This window comes from Bombus huntii, chromosome 9, assembly GCF_024542735.1.
Source record: "Bombus huntii isolate Logan2020A chromosome 9, iyBomHunt1.1, whole genome shotgun sequence".
Lineage (NCBI taxonomy): Eukaryota > Metazoa > Arthropoda > Insecta > Hymenoptera > Apidae > Bombus > Bombus huntii.
Genome location: NC_066246.1, coordinates 8,314,161 through 8,341,250, shown reverse-complemented (window position 1 = coordinate 8,341,250; position 27,090 = coordinate 8,314,161). Strand labels below are relative to the sequence as shown.

The following is a 27,090-nucleotide window of genomic DNA, read 5'->3' as shown; positions in this document are numbered from 1 at the left end:
CCACTGTCCGCGCGGAATACCGAAACGTACATCGCCATCCGTACTACTAATATTCAGTCAGTATCGGGTCAGTCGTGTTTCTTCGTAAATTTAACGATTTTACTGGCAGACGTGGCCACGTCCCGAAATGATGTACGGTTCGCTCGTATGACTCGGTAGCTAATGCTTTAATATGCGCAAAGGGTGCCATGCCCGTGTCACGCGGATTACCGCTAATTGTAGTTTATGCTTTATACTACGCTATTCTCTTGTACGTTCTGCCGTCCGTTGGGTATTCGATATATACAGGCCCGTACATTTACCTGTATAGGTGAACGCACTTCCTATGAGTATATAGCTATCCATCTAACAATTTGCGAGAGCGCGCTCATTATGCATAACGTACAGCTTGTACAAGTTAGTTGCTTCTAACTAAGTACAAATGTTATCGTTTCCGAAGATACCGGAAATTCGAAAGCTTCTTTGCTTGAAATTTACAAATCTATTTCGTATATTATCCTTCGAAAGTATTCGGGCCATAATATGAAATTGAACAATTTTGTTTTTTTTTAGTCGTCAGTTTAATGGTGAAAGTTTCAAAGCTATTAGAACCAGAAGCGTGCATTATCGATGATGATCAAATGGTACCTACTTTGATTTCATAGCGTGTCGTAATGCTTACACAACTCAAACACGTGACGGAAAGGAAATGTCAGAGATAATCATAATAGAAGATGCCCTATAAAATCGTACGAAAAGTTCTTTGATTTTGAGAGGGTGAACAGTCTTTGTGTTAGTTGAAGAAGAATTTCTTTTGTTTGACTTATAATTCAGAAAATAAAACCGTCTGAAAAGAAAGAGATCTTTAAATAACAAAATGGTTGTGCAAAGTTCGACGAATTACCAATACCAATTTTGTTATTGTATATTAAGTTTTAGAAATCATCATGTCATAATATTTTACTATACACAACAATAAAATAATTGCAAATTTCTTTTCAATTTGTGATTAAATTACATCGTGTCATATACATATGTCATACATACATCGTGTCATAACATAATTACGATAATCTCATTATAGCATAATGAAATTCGAAAGTTTTCTATGTTAGGTATTCAAATACTTTCCTGAATCGCTATATGTATTATTAGTCAAACAGGCTCTCCACTTAGAGTCCTTATCTTTAAAAATAACGCAACACTTTAGAAATTAAACCGAAGCGTAGCGTAGCGCACGTCCAAGGACAGGAAGTTCAAACTTTCTCGGTTGTCATGTCCGTGTGTTCGTCAGTTTCGCTAACATAACCGAGCACCGCACCCCTATCTCGCAATTAAACGTGCCTATATCCATACCGTGTATCCAAACAGAGGATCTCATGTATGTTCACGGCCAAACAACCGCGTATGAGTGAACCAGCATCGAGACAGTCGATTCGCGTGGATATTCTCGTCTCTTGGCACATCTCTCCTATCACGGCGACGGGCCATCGGTTTGTTCGTTCGTTTTCAATTTTGTGATGATGCGCCCGCGTGACGCTGGCAACGGCAACGCTAATTACACCGGTGTTTCTTCATCCGCGATCCGAATTCACCGGCGCGTCGTTTCTATTTCAAAATGTCGTTATTCCGGTGACAGTAAAACCGTACAGTCACTTTGAGTGTTCCGAATATCTAAATATGATTATAATAGCGAATGCGAGAGGATGATTCCGTTTTAATTAACGTTCCGCCGCGTCCTTGTACGATGTAACACTTTGTGTCGTGCATTTGATATATATTTAATAATACTTATTAAATGCTTAGATGCCACATAAGCAGAATTACACTGGTTTACGAAAGTATTTTGAACACACAGCGAAACTTTTATGTATATTCCGTGTCTGTTATATAAAACATTCTGCACTATTACTTATATACGTAATGTATATTTGGGAGGGATATTGGATACAAAAATAACTAGTTTGATGCTAATTAAGGTTAATAGTTGCTAGAGTTCAGAGATCATGTAGTTAAATATCACATATATGTAATATTTATTAGTATTTTTTATTACACAATATCAGACACAAAATGAATCAATATTATTTAGCATCGTGAAAGTATTTATAATAATAAAAAGTTAGACGTATTAATCTCAGAATAAAGTCAAAATAAGAAAGATATTATATATTTTCTCTTACCTCTTGTTAATTTCTTCTTTGCACGAATATAACTTTTATTAGCAACCATTAATGACTTGTTGAAAGAGATCTCAATTGTCGTGATACGCGAAAGGAAAACCGTAAACTATACATACCATTCTCTGGGAAGATATGTTTGATAACGTCAGACAGAACTTATGCTTTGGTTATATCGTTAATCTTCTAGTCATTGTACTTGTTCGTGTCGTTCACATAATCTACATTTAATCTACAATGCTCTTAGTGTCCGAATAAGCTTGTCGTATCTAATATGGATTTCTATCAACGAACAATATATTATTACATATTCACAATCGTTGAGAAAATCTTGATTATGAAAGTTCATGAAGGTATGCAAACATACAGAATAAAATCATGAAGGTAGTTAAAGGTATAATTCATTTTTCATTCTCGTTTATCATTTGACGTTGAACCTCTCTTAGCAAATGACGTAGGAAGATTAAGATATTGTGGAATTCATTTATGTAAGTAATTAGATAAACGCGAAAAATTGAGTAAACACGTTGGTAGAAGTTTAAGAAAATCTATAAAATTGTGTAAAAGGTTTAAATTGAGATTTCTACTTGTTTGGTAAATTGTTGTTACGTAATATAAAATTTTATACGGATATGCGGTATTTTGGGGTTAATCAGGAATAAAAATAACAATATACATTTTCTATAATATATTTTACATTATAAACCAACCATATATCATCATAATAATATCTTATACTCTTAAGCCTAAGCGTGTTTTATCCTATATTCTCGTTTATATACTTCCTTCATATTTATACTTTGTTTACTTCTTCATAGTATTTATATATATATTTTTTATTTATATTCATCATTATTTATAATATACTTTATATGCTATATTATGTATACATAATATCATACACGTTTTTTTTTCACGCACGTCCCAGGGCGTCTCGCGTTTCCATTGTTATATCCTGTGAAAATTGTCTTTTGGAGGTATCTTCCATCATTTTTCCCTATGTGCACGTGCACGTGTGCATCTATTTTTTTTCTTTTCTTTTTTTAAGTAATGTCACCTGTGTGATTCGTGTATAAAGTGTACGTTTGTATCATCCATTCCTATGTGTCTATCTGTTTCACGTGTACGTGTATTTTACTATTTTATAGGTATACGCGTGTACATATATGTGTATGTGTGTATTGGCCTGTATTCGCGCACGCGCACCTGATACATTATCGCGTATCATCTCTGTCACGTCGTTAGAAATTACATGTAAGTACATTATACAAGGTTTTGCCCGGTTGTTGCTCCTTGAGCTGTGTCCAGCGACTGCACATCTCCTAAGCTTAAGTGTATGCAACGAGGCTGCCATGGGACCCCGCGGGCCGTTCATCGAATCGCGGAAATACATTTCGAATTCTCGATTACATCATTGTTCACAATGCCGTTCAACACTTCGCATTAGAGTTTTGGAAAGGGATCTTCGCGACGTGAAAGTATGTCGGACGACGTACGATGGATGGATGTCACATGCCCCTTCCCTTGAGCTCCGTTGTGCCGTTTCTACACGTGATACATAAAATCTTACGTTGGATTTTTCCCCCTTTGTTTACTCGCGTTTTCTTTTTATTTTCTTTTTTTTTTTTGGTTTCTTTGTTTTGTTTGTTTGTTTTAACCCCGAAATACATACACACGATGAAGTGAAAAAAAGGCACCTTACTCCTTATCGTACGGTCGTAAGTGATATGCCGCATACCGCGCTGGGGGGTTGGAATGGGAGTGGGAAGGGGTTTATACGATATAATAATGGACCCCGTGACGCGCACGTCGGATCGTACGAAACACTATGAAACAATGAAGGAACGTCGTAATCTCTGTATGAATCGGACGTGATCGTAATTAGCGTTTATTATTAAACTTTTGTTTCTCCGAAGAACTTGTCTTTTTTCCGTCGAGGCGCGTGAATTTCTATCGTTCACACTTTCTCTCTCACACACGCTCACTCTTGTTCATTTATTCACTCACTTGCTAACCGATACATACACGTATTTTCTTTCTCATGCGCTTGATCGCTTTCTCTCTTTTTTTTTTCTTCTCCTTTCGCTCTTGTAATATCGTTGCGTTCCTTTCATTCGATGCAGCAAACGTATTACATATTCATATTTTTAAGGGCTCAGGGGGTCCGGCAGGCTAGCCACAACATTTTCTCTCGTGTCTGTTTCTTTCACGAAATACGTTTCAATGGTTTTGAAGTTTCCTTACGGCTAAGGGTATGTAACACAGTATGTCGCGGAGTACGCGTTAACAGGTGACGCGTCTTCCGCCCCCTTTTCCTGTTCTCGTTTCTAAGCTTATACTCGATATAATCTCTAGTTGTCGGCTATTATCTTCTTACACATTTATATCTGGTATGTATATATAATATACATATTTTTTTTTGTATTATACGTGTGTGTATATATACATATACATATAGACGTATGTATGTATACACATATAGATGCGCGTGTTGGTTTTTTGTAGTCTTTTTTTATATATATTTATATGATCATATACATATGTTATTTTAAGGTATGCTCGGTGACTACGCTTACGGCTCCTACTTTTGCTTTCTTTCGCTGTGTGCATCATCTCTTACAAATTTCTGTTAAACATTCTTGTGTTAACGCTAAACTGTTTTCACGGTACTCTGCATCGGTATTCTAGAGTGGCTTGACTGCTGCCTTCCTACCCTTTTGCCAGTTTCCGATTGACAAGATGACGTTACAGGTGATGATTGAATTCAAGCGGATAAACTTTTCGAAAGTTCAAGACTAGGTTTCCCGGTGTTTGACGTTTTTGTTTCCCCGTGAATAAAGAAAACCGTGCATGTCATCCATTTGTTAAACACTTGAATTATTTTCATTGCGCTCGTAACATTCTATATTTTTTTTCCTACTATGAATTTGAACGAAAGGAGAGCCAAGTTATCGACGATAAAAGCAGGAATTCTTGCGTTTATGTGCATTCACTAAACTATTACGTTTCTCTGCTTGGCCTACTTACATGCGTTGTATTTCATGGTTAACAATTATCGACGACGATATTTTCATGTTATGTTTAATCTACCAACATGACTTCTACGCTCTTTTTACGATGTTTCAGAATCCGATGCGATATTATTTGTACAACATTAAACAAGCGCAAACGGTTAAATACACAATTTTGTTCACCAATTTTCTTTTTCTTTCATTTGTACAAACACAAAATATTCTTTGTACACAAAGGACAGACGAATACTCCACTGCGGGCTGCTACAAAGAATCAGCAATAGCTGTGACTAAATCGTACGGTTACCTAGATCTGGTAGTTATCTATAGTTTTCTACGTCGTATTTCTCTAGATTCTTGCTACATATGCGAAACGACTCTATATATGTACAACGTTACATGATCGTTTAATTACTGTATATGCCGTGATCTTATTTGGCGCGTATCATCTCAGAGTAACATTTTTAAACAAATGTAACTACTCTTAAACAATGTTATTTTATAGGACGGTAAGATAGGTACACGCAGTCCGTCTGTCTGCGCATGGTTGAAGGAACGGTTGACAAATTGCGTAAAAGGATAACTTCTACGTAAAATAAATTTCTCCTATACGAAATAGTTAAATCAATTTCAATCATGAAAACTTTTTGTTCACGAAGCGTGTACAAGAACGAAGAATTTTATATAGGAATGTAACCACGTTACCAATTTTAATTATAGAGGTTGTCTACGAAACAATACAAGATACTTAACAAGCATTCTGTTTAAATTTCCTAATTCTACCATACAAACTTCATATTTTCATTCACCGTTTCACTTCTATCAAGAACAAAAACCGCTTTAAGCGGCTAATACTTGCGACTTACGCCACTGGATCTAACAACAACGTTACATTTGTTGTTTCTTTCTACGACTTCTAACGAAGATTCACGGACTTTGCTAAACAACGCAGTGATATGTTTTATATGTGCTTTATGCGCGTGTAACGCTTTTGACGCATTGAAACAGTGTTTCGTTGTATATTTGTTAAAAGCGAAGGTGTAGTGACTCGATATATAGAATATTAACAGGGCGTTCGACAAAACCGATGCGATGGCGTTTCCTATTTTCCTTCGCCGCCGATGCCGATAATCCTCTCTGTCCATTGTTCGTAAGACGTCGCGTGAAAGCATACTGGAACTTGGTTAATTATTTTCACTTAGTCCTCGATGAGAGGAACATGTACAAGTCTCTAAGTGTATGTTTCTTGAATGATTGTCGGCTATCATATTTGGTAAATCTCCACGAGAGGAATCCTTCTGTGTAGGAAATCATTTGTAGAGCGATTCGGTCGTTCGGCACAGAAGGATGGCAAGGAAGCCAGAAGACAAAACGAAGAAGAAAGGACATCGGGACAAAAGAATGTCACAAAGACGTGATACGTAGTAATGAAAGAAAGTCGAAGATGCCAGTAAGTGTGAAAGAAGAATAGGAGAGGAGGTTGGTAAAAAAAAAGAAGGAACTGGGTCGTGGTAACGCGAGAATGTCGTGATTCGATAACGGCTAGGCAGCTGGTATGCCAGCTTGCTGAAGCTTAAACGACACGACGGTAAAAATTCTTGAAACGGCGAGAATTGCGAAATATCGGACGCGTTACAGGGCTGTAGAAATTCTAGAGTTTGCGTCTCGAGAACACGGACGAAGGATGGAGGCAGCAGCCGCAGCTTGTTTCCTATATATTTTTATTTCCGTGTTTATGTCTTGTTGTGTTTTACGTTTACGTGTAGTATTTATGTGTGCGTGTGTGTATATGTCGTGTAACGGTGCTCGATGTGATTTGCGGATATAGTTATTGCGCTATTCATTTTTTTTTCGTGAACGTTTCTTTTCTTCTTCTTATTTGTTAACTTAGCGATCGTCAAGCTAGACTAGATTACTAAGCCTAGAGTTGTTGTTAAGTTTCTCGCCGCTACGTTCTCTATACGTACGCTGCCGTGTAGAGAATGTGATTTTGTTTGTACGTGTGTATTTACATACGTGTACGTGTGTTTGTGCGTGCGTGCGTGCGTGCGTTTTACCTGTACGAATGTCAGTGTACGTGTCATTTTGTATTCCTTTTCCTGGGCGTGATTACGCACATGACTTAGGTACCATAAATGGATTTGACCATTTTCTATTAGACGTATCACTCTAGCGTGCATTCTCTCTCTCCCATTCTCTCTTGCTCTCATCCTTCTGTATTGTTCGCATCATTCTCACCCTTTTTTGCCTAAATTTCTTTACACGGTTTTCCTCGATTCCACTCTCGCTTCGTGGTCGTTACTTTCCAAAACCCCGTGGTATCTTCTACTAATTAAATTACATTAATTATCTACTTATCACTTTATACTACACTTTGGTTTCCCCTTTGACGCTGCGCCGTGTATTTTACTTGGCTAGCTTCATTCACTTTATTACCTAGACAACGTACTCGAGACTAGCGGTAAGTTCTATACACGCCTTAATGCTTAAGGCGTCATTCTTCAAATACTTTTTACAGGATGAGGATCCCCGCTGATTCTTTAAAAGAGTGGGGGACCACTCTCTCTCTTCCCGTTGAAAGTGGAATCGAGTCGAGAAGTGAACTTTCTGGCAAGGGGAGTGATTATACGGCCGAAGGACGTAAGAGTAGAGTGTACCAGACGTATGATTTGATTTTCTCCTTCATCCCCCATCCCCCCTTTAATCGACTTTCTTTCAATACGACGCCTCGCGCTGCCCCTTAAATTCACGCTACGATTTACGTCGTACATTCTAACTCTTACCTGCCATTTTATTCGCCGCCCTTTTCCCTTTTTCTCTCGCTCGTTCCACTTTTCAGAAAAATAACCTATATTTTTATTTTTTTTCTTGTTTGTTCGCCTAACTAATAATGTACACGATATTTTGTTTCACTTATGTTCTTATGTCGTCTCTTAAAAGCTATTTCTTTTTTTATCTCACGCACAGCGCTTTCTTTTTTCACTTACGACGATTCAAAATAACAGCTTTCGTCGTCGCTGCACGTTTTGGTATTTATTTATTTATATATATATAATATATTTTTTGTATTTATATGTATGTATATATTTATTTATAATTCTTTCGTTTCTTCCTCGCGATCGGTACCGTGTCCTTTAGGCTGTGTATTTCATTACGTTTGTGTCGAGAAACAGAACTCCGTTACTGTTTGGAATAGCCAATGATTCACGTCCGCGCTTCACGATAACGTGTTATTGAATTTTGTATCACTTCGTTGTATGTTCGTGTAATTTCTTTTTCTTTTTTTTTTTACAAATGGCTCTTACCTCTCTCGTGTTTATCAATTATAAAACAATTGACGGGCATAGAGTGAAATATGTTTGGTGTTGGTTTTAAATCTTGGGCCACAATCCTTATGTTTTAAGTACACGATAAAAATTTCTCCATTGTACAAATTTTTGATTCATCTGTATAGTTCTCGCCTTAAACTTATCCGAATGAAAATATTCCACTGATCTCGTATCGAATATACAGAGTGTCAATTTGAAAACTACATAACAATATGAATAATCGGACGAAGATTCGCCGTTTGAGAAATAAACGTCAATAAATACCCGAGTCAACCGGGTAGTCAAATTTAAATGAAAATTAGTTAATTAATTCAACTAATTTAACAATTTCAACAATAAAATCGAACATCTATAAATCGTAATAAATTTTAACAAATAATCTTGCTACGTAAAATTTGTGAAGTTCTGTCGAGATGCTTTTCGTACTGGGAAGACACTAAGAGATTATCGAATTACGCGTAGTTGTCAGATTTATATACTTACATACGTTTTATGTTTCAGGCATAGAAACGTTTGCTCGTTTTCTCTCGCCGAATAGAACAATATTAGTTTACAAGGAATTAATGGTACGAAATATTTGTGGTCCGCGAGATGGACTGAAGGCACACCTTTTATATCCATATCCACGTACTACGTATCGAATCGTTCGGGAAATTAGTAAATTTACTGATATTTCCTAAATGCTACGTTGTCCCAAGCGGGTTTGATTTCGTCATTCTCTTGTATTCGATGCTCTCGCGATCTCATCAATTCTAACGTCTCGCAAACGTCCCTGTATCGTTCTTTGATCGTCGCGTTTTTTGATTCGAAAACGTTGAACGCTTTTGATTCGTTTAAAGCACGATCCGTCGTCTATCTTTTGATTAATAACAAAGTCGTCCATCTCTCTTTATCTCTCTCCCCGTTTTCTTCCCCCTTTCTCCATTTTTCTCCTTTTCCTTTGCCCGTTTTCCATTCTTGATCATCCCCTTTATCCCCTCTTTCTTTTCTTTTTCTTCTTTTTGCTCGTCTCTATTTCTTTCGTTTCTCTATCCGTTATTCGGTTCGCTCGTCTAAATCCTACGGGATTCATCGTATCATAACGAAACTCATGGCTTTGCACCCGACGACGCGCGCTCGTATGATGAGACAGTTTCATTATTGAGAAAAAAAGACACCGTACAAACACGGGCGCAAAGAGAGAGAGAGAGAGAGAGAGGGAGAGGGAGAGAGAGAGAGTGGGCGTCTATCAAAGGGTGATTTCGAACGGTCGACGGCGAAACAGAAGAAGTACGATACGGAAGCATCGGATCGTGCTTAAAACTGAAAGAGACGAAGCATGGAGTAAGTATGGACAGGTTACGAAGGTCTAAAGCGGGGATCATAGATAGGCAAATCAGATGGGATTACTTCGTCCTCGTTATACTTGTTAAACCGTCGTCGGTCTTCGCGTTCATTTTTTCTTAATCCCTAACCTGTTTCTTTTCTAACGATCTCTTCTCTCGTTTCTTTGTTCGCTACTATATACATATATAGCAACGGTTTAAAGGCTGAGGGATTTTGTTTTCCGATTCCGACGGAATTACACAAAGAGAGACAACCTTTGAAAGATTCAATCGGAGGACAGGATACGCGTTCGCGAGGAAGGAACTCGACGGATCTCTAATCTAACTTTCGTGCTGTTTGTGCAATGTGTCTATCTACGAATTGTTTAATCTTTTTTACTCGTCTCTCGCTTGTTGTATAATTTCTCATTATTCGCAGACTCTCGTTCGCTCACCCTCGTTCTCTCTTCCTAACATTCTCTCGTTCGTACGCGCGAGCGTATCCACGCATGCTTACACTTGTTTCTTACTTACACTTGTTTCAATTTCGTTTTTTTTTATTTCTTTTGTTTCGTTAGATTGGCCAAGTCGAAATTCGGGACGTCGGACAGACCATTTACCGATTCATTCCATCTTTTCTTTTTCTCTTATCGATTTCTTAAAACTCGCGTCGTGTCCCTTCTCTCCGATCTATGTACCCCTTCGTTGTTACGAATTCGTGGCTCACAAGCTGAATAGCTGAGAGCGAGTTACAGTAGAGAGACGCAGGGATAAACGGTTTGTTTCTTCGCTTTCCTAAGCTTAGTGATTTATTGCTTAAGCGTCTTAAAGTCGAGATTTTTCCCTTTGGTTCTATGGTATTCGTATTATATAAAAATCTAAGGTATAAGTTAAAAACCACGGTAGACCCGACACGATTGATTGGAGTCGATCGATCGCTGGATGACGCTTTGTTCAATCGTCGCTTCCTTACATCCTTTCATATCCTTTTATCTTGCTTTTTTTTTATTGTATCGTGTGTTACGTTTGTTTTATCTTAATCGCGAGATCGGCACGCCAACAGCATCGGTCGACACCCCTCGGCGCATACGGCTGATCTTTTATAAAAATATCCAACTGTCTAAGTGCCGCGTCAAAAGGATCAAGTCGAATAATAAAAACGGCTCTTCGACTGTTCTGCGAAGACTTCGTGCATGATTTGTCTTTTGGCCTCGAGTCTGATAATAAATATAATAACCGAAGGAAGAAGTCCTCGCAGTGGCGGAAAATGGATTAAGACACGTGGATCTTTCAGTTCCGTGGTTCACGATAGTCGAGTAAACAGTTCCTCAGGAACGCGGAATCGTTGAATTTCTGAAGGTCTGTTTCCGCCTTGCCGCCGAATTTCGAATCGTCCTCGAGTAACTTTTTATTATAACATACCTACCTAACTAGCTAATTGTTGAATTTCGTTTATAATAACTTTTTTTTCTGTTAAATTTACTTTATATAATCTTCACGAGTGTGCACGTGTTTATCGATTTCTCTTATTTATCATTTATACAGCACGATTACTTGACGGTCGCTGGTTCGCGCTCCGAGTAACGCGTTTACAGTTTCTTTTTACGTTTTCGACTTATTAATTTTCACTGTTAAGCCCAAACTACAAAAATAATGAATCCGGGTTACGGGTCGATAACTGGCGGCGTCCTATCGCTTTTCTTTCGCTCTTTTTTTTTCTCTTTTTAGGAGTTTATCGTCGATAAAGGAGTTTAGCGTCGATTAAATGGCGGAAAGTGCAAATCACGAGCTTGTTCAACATGCGTCAACTCGTTCGTCTCTTCCGTAATCAGTCCTTTGTGGACGATACAACACACAAAATATTGGTTGTTTACGCTACAAACTGTCTTTGATGATCACATGGTGGTCCGCGTATCCCGGAATTCGTGTTTCATTACTGAAGCTTTTGACACTACCGTGACGGCAACGCTATCTATTAATTCAAGCCGAGAGAGACACTACATTACCCTACAGACTGGACGAGAGGATACCTCCGACTTGTTGACGGTACCAGTTAGTTTTCTTTCCCGTTTAAAGATTGCCGGTTATATTGGACGTGAAAATTTTAGGGGAATCTGGAAGTACTCTCTTTTTTCTTTGTCATTCTCTCCTTACATTTTTTTTTTGTCTTTTTTTATCGTTTACTTTAAGAAATGCTTTTATAGATAAGAATTCATCCCCTTTTCCTGTCATACTTTTTTTCCCTTGCTCTGTTCATTAAAGCGATCGTTAACTACGTTCGGCAATTTCTGCCCTCTGCTTTTATGTTTCATCAAGCCGGAAGCGGCATGATTTTTGTTGCTTTTGCTGTCGCGGTGGCGTCGATGGTGACGGAAATTTTGTTGTTGTTGGTAGTTGTGGTAGTGGTGATAATGGTGGTGGTGGTGGTGGTAACTGTTGTTGCTGTAGAAGTTGTTCCTGTTGGTGGGGTGTACTTGCTTACCATCACACTAGAAGGCTAGGCGTCAGCCAGTCCTCATCCGCTAGCTGGACCGCAACCAAGAACACACTTTACCATTTGAACACACAAACGCTGGTTAAGTCTTGGTCCGAATTTCAAGAAAATAATAGAAATATTCTCGACAACTTTCTCTCTTTCACTCTACCTCTCTCTATCTTTCACACGTTTCATTCGCACATTCCACACTTTCGTTTTTCCTCTCGCTCTTTCCTTTTTAATTCTAAAAATCATTTCATTCTTGTTTCTCTATCTCTCCTTATGCCTCTCACATATCCTTCGCATTCCAACACACGTAGACTGGTCGATCTGAATCTACCTTTACCGTGACTCAACCTCAATTGCTTTCAATGTTGTAAAAGTGTGAGCAAATAATTAAACACATTATTACCCTAAGATAATTGTGTTGCTTGGCTTTGACAACGCTCAGAGGAATGTATCAGTGTGGTGTAAACGTTTTCAGATTATTTAAATGTGGTGTTCGATCAATAAACTATTCATTCTCTTATGGACCGATTATGAAACTATGGATCGATTTCAGAAGGGTAATTCCAATAAAAATATTAGCGACGATATTATTGGTATAACGAGACTTTCGTTCACTCTCTCGCTTTTGTTTCTTGCGTTTCTTCCATTCAGTTGCAATTTCATACGCAACGATGATATCCATTTTATAGATACGTTCTCCAGCGACACTTTTCTGGTTGAATACGAGGTTGAGCCAGGTTGTAGATGCAGTTTCCTTGACGCAAAGTGATATTTGAAAGTAAGGATAAGCCAGGCCGTGCGATGATAGTGGTAGCGATCACTGTGCCTGCGAATCGAAATATGTAAATAAAAATAATCCTTCGGATGGTTTCGAGTATCTCTCCTATTTAATAACGAACGATTCAGTGTAATATTTTCCTAGCTTTTTAACTTTTCAACAATTCTAATTTTTGCAAACTTTTAACAGCCACGGTAAGAAGGTAAAAATCTCTATCGATTTGCAAGTATCTTTTAGTAATTTTTATACTTTCTATTATGTTATAGATAGCTAGAAAATGTAAATGAATTATTCGTTATTAATTTGTACGTGTTATATTTTGTATATTTTACAGTATCGCATCGTTAAACTCGAGACACCATCATCGTATTTTTTTTCATAGCATTTTATTTTCTTATGTATTGTGACAATTTGGAAGAATTCAACGAGATACTCGAGTTTAGATAAACAAAGCCGAATAAGCGTGTAGTTCAGCCTTTATATGACTAATATTCGTGCACATTAAGTATCATGCAAAAGAGTATGATAGTGATTGTAATGCTTGGGCACACTTATATAAGCTTGCATTAAGCATGATTACATCATTTTCTGTTTAGCAAAATTTGCTGCCGAGTATATTGAAAATACGACTCGTAATAATCTTTACTTTTAAATAATACACTGATTAAAATGATTTGTATTAAAATTTTGTGAAAATTTGTTAAGCATTTGGATTATCTATATTATAAGAAACATAACATACTAAAACAGGAATAATTAATAAGTTGAATTTTGTTTATGTAGTATTATTCTTTGTGTCGGTTCATTTACGATTTTCATGAAGCACATCACTTGCATACAAGGTCTTGCATACTAAGATCTTTGAAAATTTTAACAAACCAAAGAAATTGTATATAAACACACTTTCAAACATTTGATATTATCAAGGTTTAAGTTTAATATACAAAGAGAAGCTTTTTAATCAAGTGATAAAATGGTAAAATTTCTTACTGTATGTTAACTACAATACAAAAATATTTATTACGATGAAAGGTTTTGGAAAACTTCATACTGTATGATAACTAAGATACAAAAATATTTACTGTGATGAAAGATTCTTATGCAGGATCTTGATAGGCTTTATAACTCTTTTTCATTAGTATTCCCTCATCTCGAATATGTATTGCTAGGCCCTCTTACTTCTTCAAATACATACTGAAATTAAAGAAAATACAGTATAAATTCCTTATATCACTAGAAAGTGTCGTTTATAGTAGAGTAATTCCATTATACGATTTCTTAATCTAAACTTCCTAGAAAGCTTATATGTAGCCTGTTGAAATTCATTAACTCTTATCGCAAAATTATAAGGGTACCCTTAACTTAGACTTCTATGTTTAATGCCACTTCTAAATCAACCTAAAAGTTGTTAAAAAGAAGTTTAATTGATAAATATCGATCTATAGATAATATTATATGTGTACGTATATTATACGTGTATTGTTATATTTCAGTATAAAATATATTAAATTTAATTCAGAGAAAAACTCAAATAGAACAATCAATAAAAACGATATTTTAGAAATAAAGTACAATTAGATTTGTTTTAATGTACTCTTTTTGCTTACAACAAAATAACTGAAAAATAATGTAAAACGTTATTACAAAATTATGTAATATTAGACATAATACGTTTTTAATTCCACATATGCTTGAATTTCAAGTTAACAATTATTAAATAGACTATTTTCGCTTTAGTGTTCAAAAAATTACCTTCAATATGCCGTTAAATTGCAATATACTTAACAAAATGCTTAACAAATATGATTATAATATAATTTCTACTTCCTTTTTTAATTAACAATTATATATGTTAATGGAGTTGTAACAGTTATAAATAAAACATTGACAATACGTTCAGGCGATTAGCGTTCTACGAAGCACAATTATAACAAGATTCTGGAACAAGTGATTATAAGATCCATGCAAGTGATTACCTGAAAGTTCATTATTTGAGCAAAGCGTAATCAAGCGTGGTTAATGAATCGACGTATATGTATGAAAACATGTACTGAAATCCATACATGTGGTACAAAGGTGTGGCATTACATAACACATGACATATTGGAATTTCAGACAACTGGAATAAAAAACACAAAAAGATTTTATCTGTCACATTCATCGAGATAATGGGGTCCTATTAACAGTTCTATTGAAAAGCCACTCTTAACACAAATTTTCGCAATCAACATCATTCAATCATCTCAATAAATCCTGTACTGTATACAGAAGCCAAGACTAGATTTTATAAAATTGTCATTATAATTTGATCCATTCATTCACTATCGATTCGATAAAAATTATCGTTGATACGCGATCAATCTTTAAAACACGAACAATATATCACTTTACCATGTCTATTATTATTATTATTATTATTATTATATGTATCGCAGTGATTTGTATCGAGTTAATGTGACAAAATTTGGGAACTGTATCAAAGTCGAATGATATCTTTTTTGTCTCAAGTATTATACAATATAAACTAGAATCTCGATTATCAGCATACTTAACAGAAATATATGTTAACGTGAAATTTGAGGATGATCCCTTGCAAGAAAGATGAAAATCAGGATAGAAACTGAGAGATTGTTATATTTTTACTCGAAAGCTTTTGTTTCTATTTAACATTTTAAACGCTATTATGGATGAAATTTCACCTCATATAAACTTAATATTACCATCCTGTAATAAAACAATGGCGTTATTCGTGATTTTTGTAAACAATAACTTTTTTTATTTCTTGCCTAATATCGAATAACGATAGAACACTTGATTATATTTATTTAGCTTTATCGATGCTTAAAATAGGAAAGATATCCTGAGATAAAATTCAACGCGTGATGTTATGAATTACAAGTTTTTTTTGATAACAGCTTCCAAGGGCTAATATCGTATGTATAACCTTCTCTCATACGAAAATAGAGTTGTTCCCCTGCGTATGAATCGTTACTATACATTTGCAACGATCGATGGTTTTCCAACGAATGGATCAAAATGACGACACTTGATGCAAAAATATATAAAGCAAAGTACGAGATACAAGTATAGGTTCGAATAAAAGATACAAAAGGTAACAAAGTATGCAATCGGATAGGAAAAAGAGAGAGAGAGAGAGGAAAGTAATGGTTACCTGGAACTGTTGCATCGGGTAGGCCATCATTTGTGCCGGAGGTGGTGGTGGTGGGGGTGCGGCTTGCACCCCTGGGGGTGCCGTGACCGTCGTGGCATGGTGTGGCGGTAACTGTGGTCCCCCAGGTAATCCCTGGCCCCAACCTGCTGCCGTGCCAGCAGCGTGGACACCCATTCCCATCCTGTATTTACACAAGTTCCTACATGTAATTTCCGTGCAAATAAACAACTTCGCTCGAAAGCTTGTAAATTGTCGCGAGTTTTGCAATTCAAAATGAACAACGTGATAATAACTTACGTCGGATTTGCGATAATTAAACTCTGGTTTTTTGTGCATTTCCGCGAGATCTAATGATGCAAAAATGCATACAAATGCACTTAATATGCAAGAATATGTAAAATATACAAAATGTAATATCAAGTGTAATATTTAGTAGATTAATTAAATTTCCGGTTAGGTTTCATTTCTTTGCCAGTGTTTATGAAGATATGAATTTTCATGAATATTCGCAATTTGCTAATAATTTGTGGAAAAGTAATAGTCGAATATTACTATGTACACTATCGTTGAAAAGTAGCCGGACGCTTGTTTATCAGTAGGTTTCTAAAATACGTGCATTAGTTATTAGGCGAAATTTATACGACAAGAAACGAAGGTAAAATCGCTCATATCACATATATAATTATGGGTAGCGTATCATTTAAAATCGTTGTAATATAACGTTTAGTAGTAAACTGACAGCTTTATATCATATTTACGTTCCAATGTTATAACACGAGATCTTTTATGGCTATGAATTATGTAACGTCAACGCCTACTCTCTGATAATACTTTTGACACAATTTATAAAGTTGTACACGAACATAACGAATATCGTAAAGATAAATCTATCGAACAAACAAAGTACCTGTATACAATATTTTCAAATTATCGAATCGAACAATTCTTACCTGCAGTGATTAAAGATTAACGAATTTAAATCATTTGTTTGACTTTACCCATGATGTTAAAAAAAGAAGTAAACTAAATATTTAGTAAATGCAGCTTAACAAATCTATACCAGTTTTGTGAATTTTAAAATGATTTTGGACACGAATTAAAGAAGCAATGGAACGTTCGCATACTTTATTCGCGTTTGAAGTTTTACATTTGTTGACCATTTTCTTTCTTTCGAAAATTCTTTCGAGAATGTCTCAGTGGTTCTTTTGACGGATGTTCGATTTTCAAATGTGATTATATTTATTGAAAGTGTTGGGAATTATTATAATTCGTTAACTCTTTTTACCATAATATTTAGAGATGTTATAACGAAAACGTTTCATTTTCCAGACGGTGCGGTTTAAACATAAAATCGCACGTTCCAGATTCATGAATATATGTATCGTTACATAAAGGTTTCAAACCCTTTCCTGTACGATGCACGCAACTGAAAACTTTAGGTTATCTAGGATGTGTTACATTACTGGTTTACAATCCTGGTAATGCTTGAAAGGCATTCGGGTACGGTCTTTAAGGGTGCCATTTCACGGATCGTAAGAACGCTGAAAGATATTCTGCTTGCCAGAAAGCACCCCGTTCGTTCCTGCCGCGTAATCTCTAAAAATTGCGCGATCGGCAAATGCACAAATTCGATTTGATGTCTGTGTTAAGAGTGCAACCATGTACCCGTTCGCTATTTCGTTTAACAATCCGATCGGTTAGGCATCCTATAAAAATTTGAGGAATAAAATTGTAATGTTATCACGGCGTTTTATGTTTCTCTCTATTTATATCGATCGGAAACTAAAATTTTCACCATCCACATTCAAGTTTTGGTAATAGTGATCGGGCTGTAAAAATATTCTTTAAATGTGTGTATAATAACTGATATATCTTTTTATTTGCACAAGAATTATTATATTTCAATAGCGTTGTGCCTACTCTATTTTTATATATTTTTCCACTGCTTTGCCCGTAATGGATTAATATATTGGTAATTGAAGTATAAGTATTATAATGGAAATAGACAGATGTTTCTATAATGTTTCTTCAATGAAAGTCAATATTAAATTTGATAAAAGTAAGTTGCGTATCTTTAGTAATTGTAAAAACAATCAGAAATTGTCATTTCTATGGATTTGATAGTTCAAGTGTAATTTTAAATCAAATATACCAAGCATTGTATGTACCTACATACAGATTACATAATATATAATACGTAATTATTTCGTGGAATGCAAATGACTTCATTTATGATACAAGTAAATAAATTTAGTTGCTATAGCTAGCAAATGTGACGCGGGTTAGACGTAAATGGAAACTCGAATATGGTTAAATTCACCAAAGGATATGTAAATTCGAGTGAACTGATTTAATGTGGTGATTTGGGGATTGATTAAATGCCATCAATTATACGGCACGTAGTAAAACAAGAAGCTCAATAGTCAGTAAACATTTTCTGAAGTTACTTTATTATTCTCGAGATACTCTTTCCCCTTCCCTCTTTTCGTGTTTTGTGATCTATCTTAAGCTCAACTGGTGCATCTTATTCAAATTCCATCGATTTGTCAAGGATAAATTTAATGTCAGACGATATTTAAAAATAATATATAGTATGTCTGACGTTTCCTTGGCTTTTGTGCCGCTCAAATCTCATAGGGAGTGTAAAATGACAGTCTCAACCCTTCAACGTATGATGCACACAATTGAGAGCTTTAGTTTATTTCGAACGTGTACCATTTCTACTTTACAGTCCTGAGAATACTCCAGAAGCATTCGGATACCCACTTTAAGGGCGTCATTTCATAGATCGTAAAAGCGTCGAAAGATATTCTATCCCAGAAATTACCTTGGCCTTTATACTATGTGATCCTTAAAAGTTGTGCTCTTTTGTGCTCTACACATTCTCAGGTTACAGTTTAAAGGCTGGCAATATTTACTATTTTATGACATCGTCAAATTTTCAATTAAATTTATTCACCGTTTTATTACCACCATAGCCGGAAGTCTCAGCCTGATATAATCGTTTGTACTAGCAAAATGTGATATAATATCGCGTTAGATAAAGCAAGCACATTTGTTGTTCGAGATTTCACGTTGAAGTCATTGGAAATAATTTGTATTATAACTTTAAAGCGAATGAAATATTGATAATTCACGAAAGATATTTATAAAGAAGCTATAAAATCTACTAATTATATAATAATAAATATATTCTTTGTATCGTCGATAAATAGTCGGTGTGTGTGAAGCTACTGTCTTCGCTCGGGAAATTGAAACAGAAAATCGAGCAGCGTATTGTTAAAGTTTGTCTACTTTTATTTTCTGGAATCAAACGAATTGCTGTCACTTAACTCGTTTCAACAAAAGTACATAGTTTCGTTTCAAGTAACTGCTTGTGCAGTAACTACCTAGGTTCGAATAACTATCTAGCTGCAATTGATCCTGGTTCTTTGTACAGAAAGATAGGTATGTGTACGAAAACGAAGACAATAGATACTCGTAACAAATCAGATCGGTAACAAATCGGTAAGAATAACATTCGTTTGTTTTTCACATTTACGTAAATAGTAGAATAAAAGCTATTTTTTATTAAGTAGTAAATTGACTTTTTGATCATTGATTATTAATACACGTGTGAGAAATTAAAAGTTGAAAATAGTTGACAGGAAAGTACAGCTTTCAAGTGTTCTATCACTGACTTTTGTAATAGAATCAAATATCTTTCAGATATCACAGAACATAATTTATTTTTCTTTTTTATCAAAAAGTTCTTATGAATACAGCAAAGAATATGTATATATTTCATATTATTTCATCTATAATTTTGTAATTATAATTAGAACTGAATGGAAATATTACATGAAAATATCACAAGTTCTGAGATCCCTTTATCAATATCATAGATGTATTATACACAACTATTAGGTAATTTTATTCTTACACTTAGTAAAAACATAAAGTTACTAATTATCTATCATTGTACATAGAAATTGATCATTTTTAAAGACTATAACTCTATAGCTTTTCTTAGCATTTCGCAGGAAATGTTAGTTTATTTCTGTCGGGGATTTCACTACGAATTCAACGATGTATAATAATGTGCAATTTTCATCGGTCATTTGCAGGCTATTGTGCCATGAACATTAGCGACGTACATTAACTTCAGCCAACGTTTTAACTTACGATGTTATAAGAACTGACTTGACCTACTGAGCTATGTTTACGTTTACTGGTATATATTAGCTACTCGGTACTTCGCCTAATTGATTAAGATCAATGATGAGACTAGGATGGTTAGGGGTTACACTATATTCAACATGTTGGTGTAGGTTTTAAGTAGGATGAACATCTTCTAAAAGGTTTTTGTCATATTGTTTTCATTTCGTTTATATTTCGTCTTTAAAAGTTTTGTTAGTTATTATTCATTTTTAATATATTTAGTAGTTTGTTAATGATAACAGAGCAGTAGGAGTACGTTTTCATGTTAAAACTGATAATTTGATTTATAACGGAATAGATATATTTAATACTTTTCCGCTATTACACTATAATTCTTTTTGTTAGTATTAAGGTACAGATAATTAGTTATAAATAAAGAAATAAAGACAGCAATTAGATTAGATTGTATGTCACCGTGTCTTCTAGATTATTTTTTGAAGTATGCAGTACATTAATACTAATTTGAAATATTCTACCTGTCAAGAAAACAAATATTAAAATATCATATAGGAAATTTAATTCTTTAATTAAATGCTGCTTCTACACTTCCAACAATTCGAAATGTGTACCAATGTATAAATAATATTTAGCGAATCTCATCTATAAAAAATATAATATATATAAAAGAATATTCGAGAGTAATACTATTCATAGGTATTTACTATTCATTAACACCTATATCAAGGAAATATGATAAATTCAGCGAGTCCAATACTGACGCTACATAACTCATTCCATATCATTTCACAGTGAATTATCCATACATCAGAAGAGAAAAACACTGCGGTTCTAATGACATTTCAATCCTATTTTTCCGAATTAAAATTATATTACCTTCTCGACGATTACATTATAATACACCAAATTCAATGCAAGAAAAATACAATTTACGAAATAAAAGTCACGTTTATCCTCACCATTTGTAACCTACTTAGATATCTAGCCGATAGTGTATAGTATCACAGAATTACCCTGTACGGTAAAAGCATAAGGGAGCTTACCCCATGTACTGCGCCTGTTGATATCCGGCGAACTGTCCATAAGTATATCCTTGCATTCCTTGGAGGAAGCCACCAGCTTGCATCTGCGTCGCTGTCGTAGGATAAGATTGGGGCGGATACCAGTATCCTAGCTGGCCAGCTCCGCCGACGCCACCGACGCCTCCGACACCCGCGACGCCTGCCGCCGCCGCGGCGGCAGCTGCTGCCGCCGCGTAGTATGGGTACGTCGCCGACGATAACGCCTGGAAGAGCACAGTGATCAATGAAATAAAAAAGACTAGGAGCATCGCCTAGATTTTATGCTTAACCATCTCTATACGGTTAAAGATGCTAATACTGCTCGTTTAAAACTCATCTTAATGCCTCATATATGCCGTTAAATCGTTATTGCATCAAAAACTCCGCGTTTACTGTAACGCGCTGCCGTTAAGTTCATAGGAATTTTCCCTGTGGATGGTTACTGGAAAAATCTTTCGATGGAAATATTGTTCGCGTGGGAAATGGATTGAATCGGTCAGATTGAAAATAAAAAGGAAGAAGAAATGCTAATCTTGCTTTTATAGATTCTTAGAAGGTAACTAATTTTTCTAACGTTTGCCTGATTCTTAAATGTTACGATGCTATATGACCAACAAGGCATCTACGTTTTGTATTTGCGTATATTTAGTACAAATGATATTAGGAATTGGAGGAAAGTACGTCATACAGGGTGGTTGGTAACTGGTGGTACAAGCGGAAAGAGGGTGATTCTACGCGAAAAAAAAAGTCTAAAATATACAACAAAAATTTTTCGTTTGAGGCTTTGTTTTCGAGAAAATCGACTTTGAATTTTCGCTCGGTACGCGTGCACATTATCACGTCTCGTTATAACGGATCTCATTGTAGATCGTTGTCTCGATAGAAAAATTAAAAAAAATATTTTTTTTTCTTCTTTTATCCAGTGCTGTTTCCTTTAACGGGAATGTCCTACGTACCCAGCATCCCAAAATTTTTCAAGATATATCGGAATATTTGAAGTTTCTTGTGTCTTTTAATCATTTCAGTGAAATTATATCATACAGGCTACCAGATAAATACTTCCTTCTGGTCTTCAAGTAACAAGGAAATTAGAAAATCAAGAAAACTGGATTTACTTGACACTTCTATGCGCATTCTAAATGCATCGATGCAATATCAATCGTTTTACAATCCAATATATTCATAAAATACTTCTGCAAGTGATTGGATACTTTCGTAACTCACTGATTTTCAGAAATTGTACCGGGATCTAAACGTTCACACCTTCTAAAGCTGCATGCGAACAAGCCAAAATCTTGAGACGTGAATTATCCTGTGCACCACCTGGCGATTAATTTAGCCTGGTTAAGAAGGAGATCGAACATGAAAGCAGACCAACTGCGTCGAGTATGAGACTGAGGCATGATGAGATACGTAGTAATGCGATATCCCGGTACTACTCGTGGGAGAAGCGCGTTATGGGAATAGGGATCAATTAGAGCGATGTCACGGGCCGAGTAACAGTGGATGGATGGACGGAAGTACTGCTGAGGAGAGTACAAGGGAGAAGAGGGCGTACTTCGGCTACCATTCCCAGATCGGACGTACTTACTCGTCCTACCGGCGCTAATTGCTAAGAGACCCGACAGACACACTTTAGAGCAAGACCCGTGAATAGACCGGAATCTTGCCCGATTCCCTGTCCTCCCTTCCTCCTTCCGTTTTTACTCTTCTACTAGGCTCGTACCAGTCGGTCATGCACTGAACGCAAAGCCCGAACCGGATGGAACAGGCAATCGAATACTGTAACTATTTCCTTTTTCCAATATCTCGTAGGAGGCTGGTTTTTGCGATTTATTCTTGGTAACGAGGCGCAATACGTTTGTGCCTTGCGTTTCTCTTCGATACGATCAACGTTCGTAGATATTAGTATTGTATGTTTAACGAAATGAGAAATATTCTTCTTGTTGATCTTATTAAGATACGTATCCTTAATGAAATGAAAATTGTTCGTCTATTTCGGTTTACTTGTTTTTGCTTGTAATTTAATGAAGATAAAAATCGCACGATAATTTAAGAGACCTTCTATTTTGAAATTATGCTTGCCTCTTATTTAGTTTCAATTATATAGAATGCTTACCAAGGACATATATACAATACGATCGAACGGACTTATATGATAATGCATTTGCCAAGATATCTCAATCCCTAATTCAAACCGAACTCATGTTCTAGTTCGAAGTGGACTTGGTATTAATTGCTAGGATCTTTGGCACATATCTCGAAGTTAAAACATAGTTCGAGCATAAACCTGCTGAAGGATATTCTCCTTGAATTTATATCGATTTCATTCGATCTTTTGTGTTAATCATGATATACGTATATTATGAATTCTGAAAGTATCCCTATTTTTATTCTCGTTACAATATTCTGTATCTTTATTCATTTTTCATACACTGTATTCGAAGAATTACGAAAGAGAATGTACAAAGGCCTTTTATTTCCCTTTCTTAGTTGGCCAGCGTTGTTGCCATTTTCCGCGATCGATGGAAGAAGTGATTGGAAACTTTATTTGAAATTTTATCTTAAGCGTCTCGTTTCAAACTTTATCCAGAATTCTGTCGCGAATTTCATTGCTTCCTCTTTCCATGAGAGGTCGATAAAAGAGCGAACGTTTACCTGTCCAGTTTGTTGAGCATTGTTCGGATCCCCGCTCTCCTTGCCCCAGCTACATTTCACCGTTTGACCATTGATGTCGGTGTTGTGTACTGCCACAATAGCGTGTGTCGCCGATTCTTTGGTAGAAAACCTGAAATACAACCAAACCACGAATTTCAGATTAGCTCTCAACGTTTCGTTCAAATGCTTTCACACTTAATAATTTTTAAGGTTCAACGAATTCGACGATCGTCAATTATTTCAAAAGAACAATGTCTCTTTTCATTTTAAATCCGCTTGTGCTGACAGACAGATAAATAAGAGCAATTATTTCGACAAAAGAATTATTCGATAGACAAAAAATATGTCTTTGTCATCAAATCTTTTCTAGTGTCGCATATTGAACAATTTCATCTCGTTTCACAAAGTGCTTAAAAATGAAGTAGCTTGTTTCAAACGTTTGTGAATTATGTATCGTCCAATGGTACTAACTGAAGGTTTGGATTACATCAATTCTTTATCTTAACTGTTCCAATTTTCCACATATTTTATTTAAGTAATACCGTCCAAAATTCTCAAAGAAAGGAAACGAACAGAAAAGGAAAAGGGACTTCGTTGAAATCTACGATCTCGAGCTGTAATATTTTTTAATAAAATCTTTATAACACGTTGCATCAATTTATCCCTAGAGAGGCAAGGTCGAAATTTCGGATTTTTGTTAGAGACAGCTGAGAGGAGAGCTGGAGATGATATGTAAGGACAATTATGCATATAGTAGCCTCTTTCTAAAAAGCAATTAAAGGACGGGCGTTAAAAATTCGTTTCAAGCGTATTTGCTACCGCCACGTGTTACGAGGATAGACGGAATTTACAAATACGCGTGCACGCCTGTGAAGAAAAATATGTAGCACGATCTGGCTGCACTTTTTTCCGCCAGTTACACGGAACCTTATTATCGTAGCTTTAACGAAATGGTCGGCTACTAGTGCTCTCAGCGACTCTTGCAGTTTAATTTATGCGAGTTTACCGTGCGCACGAATAAGCACGATAATTGTGAATCCCGCCGAATCTAGATTATACCCGTGGATCTAGAGATTCCATGTTAAATCGTAGTTTCGCGTATATGTATATCGTGCGGTGCTACTTTGAATTTCATACAGTTTGGAGAGCGTTCAAAGTGTATCGAGCATGTGAACAAACACCCTCTACCCTCGGTGATATTATCATTTTGTCGATAACGACCGAGTTAACCGCATGGCCTGCTGCTACTCCTATCGGTCGGCTTTATCTTCCTCTTTGTCGCGGATTATTTATTTATTACACCACGCGAAAATCAAAATGCCGCTGCTCGCACCGGATAACAGCCGGATCGCATTACTGAAAACGCAGACGTAGCCTTTATTTATCGAGTCCTTCAATTACGGCGAGGTTAAGGTTTGCCATTTGGCATTCAACCAAGATTCAGATGGGCCGAGGGGGTGGTATGTCCTCGTAAATGTCGTCTATGTAACCGGCTGCTGAAGGGGGTACGTTATGCCGTGTGGCCGGACATAAACACGTCGTTTTTAGAGGCATTATAAAGATAATCTTATATACGGATGCTTGCCCTGCAGGATTCGGGCTGCAGTTTCCGTTCGTTAATGAACGGGGTTGCATTACGATGGAGCGAATTCGAGAAACTTTAAACTATAAAAGTTAAGGACAAGAATTAATTCTCGCATATCGTGACTTTTCTTTTATTTTTTAGCAGAATATAGCAAGGTACTTAGGTAAGATATTATTAAGTTGAAATTCTATTATTTCGTTACGATTAATTTGATCTGTAAGAAATCTTTTGTATATTATACTTTATCCTTCGTACATCGCGAATGCTGTGTCACAGATTGTATAGAAAGATGCATTTTTAAATAGCAGTCTTCAGAATCAAGTGGTAACTCTGATTGATAAATGCTTTCTTTTAACGTAATACCTGTTTTTGTGTATTGTACGTGCCTTTGAATTGTTTGACGAACGTAGCAATGAGCGAAGTAACTTTATTGTTTCTTGAGAAACGCTTTGGATTCAGGTTTGTACGTATAAATCCCAGCAATGGACAACGTGCTTTGTAAAGCATTCAATTACGTGGGCAGATAAACTGATTTTGTAACGGGAATAATTTATTTCGCATTTATGATTCGAAAGCTTTATTGTGCCAAGTAAAATATCGTTTCACTGATCATTTTACTGTCAATTGCAAGAAACAGCAGTGAGTCGTGTTATTATAACTTCCAGTACACGCGAACATTTTTAATTATACACTTTATTACGCTTAGTTGTTATAACTTTGATAAATGAATTTGAATTTAACAAAGTAGGTAAAAGCTATCGTTTATTCCTCTTTTTATAGGCTTCGTGAACGAATAATAATATATATGATATAAAAACTGAATTGAAACGGAACATATTCAATTTATATCGTAAATAGGAAAACTAAATAGCAATATTTTGAAAAATAAAATTCACAGCAAAATATCTGCATCGATATTAAAATACAAAATGTCGTAAAGAAGAGCAGGCTAATATTTATAAAAAAAAAAAAAAAAAAAAGAAGATTGGGAGTATTCGAATACTAGGTGGTAGCACTTTCAATGCTCGTATCCCATATCCAGTTACTTTAAAACGTATATCAGTTATCGGCTGTCCATTCCAAGCACGTTTCCCAACAAAATTCGATCAATTTTCGTCGCTTGAGCGTCTCACGAGAGCTCGATCGTGGATTGACGAATACGACACCGGCTGCCAGCGAGGACCAACGAAAAATCATCGAATTTATCGAGAGATTAGGTCACTTTTAACATCCTCGCCCGGGACTGCCACAATAGGAGCTCCGTCCAGGAGTTCATTCTCCATCCACGTCTTCGAGTACGACGAAGGATGGTCATCGTCAGCAACCAACCCCTTTTCCATCGCCTCGTTCTCACACCGACCAAAGCCCGACCGATAACCAGTAGTAGATA

At 36.0% G+C, this 27,090-nt stretch overlaps 1 protein-coding gene across 9 annotated transcripts in view; it reads right to left on the bottom strand.

The window, feature by feature from the left end:
* Positions 1–2,832: 2,832 nt before the first annotated feature.
* The window catches only part of LOC126869231 (nucleolysin TIAR-like), a 585,963-nt gene continuing 561,705 nt past the window's right edge, over positions 2,833–27,090 (bottom strand). For 4 of the 9 annotated variants that reach the window (XR_007690851.1, XR_007690850.1, XR_007690855.1 and 1 more), the window contains 5 exons: positions 24,116–24,245; positions 21,440–21,681; positions 16,239–16,419; positions 14,149–14,260; positions 2,833–13,114 (listed from right to left, as the gene is read on the bottom strand). Coding sequence is in view for 3 of the 9 variants with exons in the window: in XM_050625489.1 (XP_050481446.1) it covers positions 12,288–12,329; positions 16,239–16,419; positions 21,440–21,681; positions 24,116–24,245 (595 nt within the window). In the remaining 6 variants the exon portion in view is untranslated. The remainder of the gene's footprint in view (positions 13,115–14,148; positions 14,261–16,238; positions 16,420–21,439; positions 21,682–24,115; positions 24,246–27,090) is intronic. The other 5 variants (XR_007690853.1, XR_007690852.1, XM_050625491.1 and 2 more) reach the window with 5 other exon arrangements.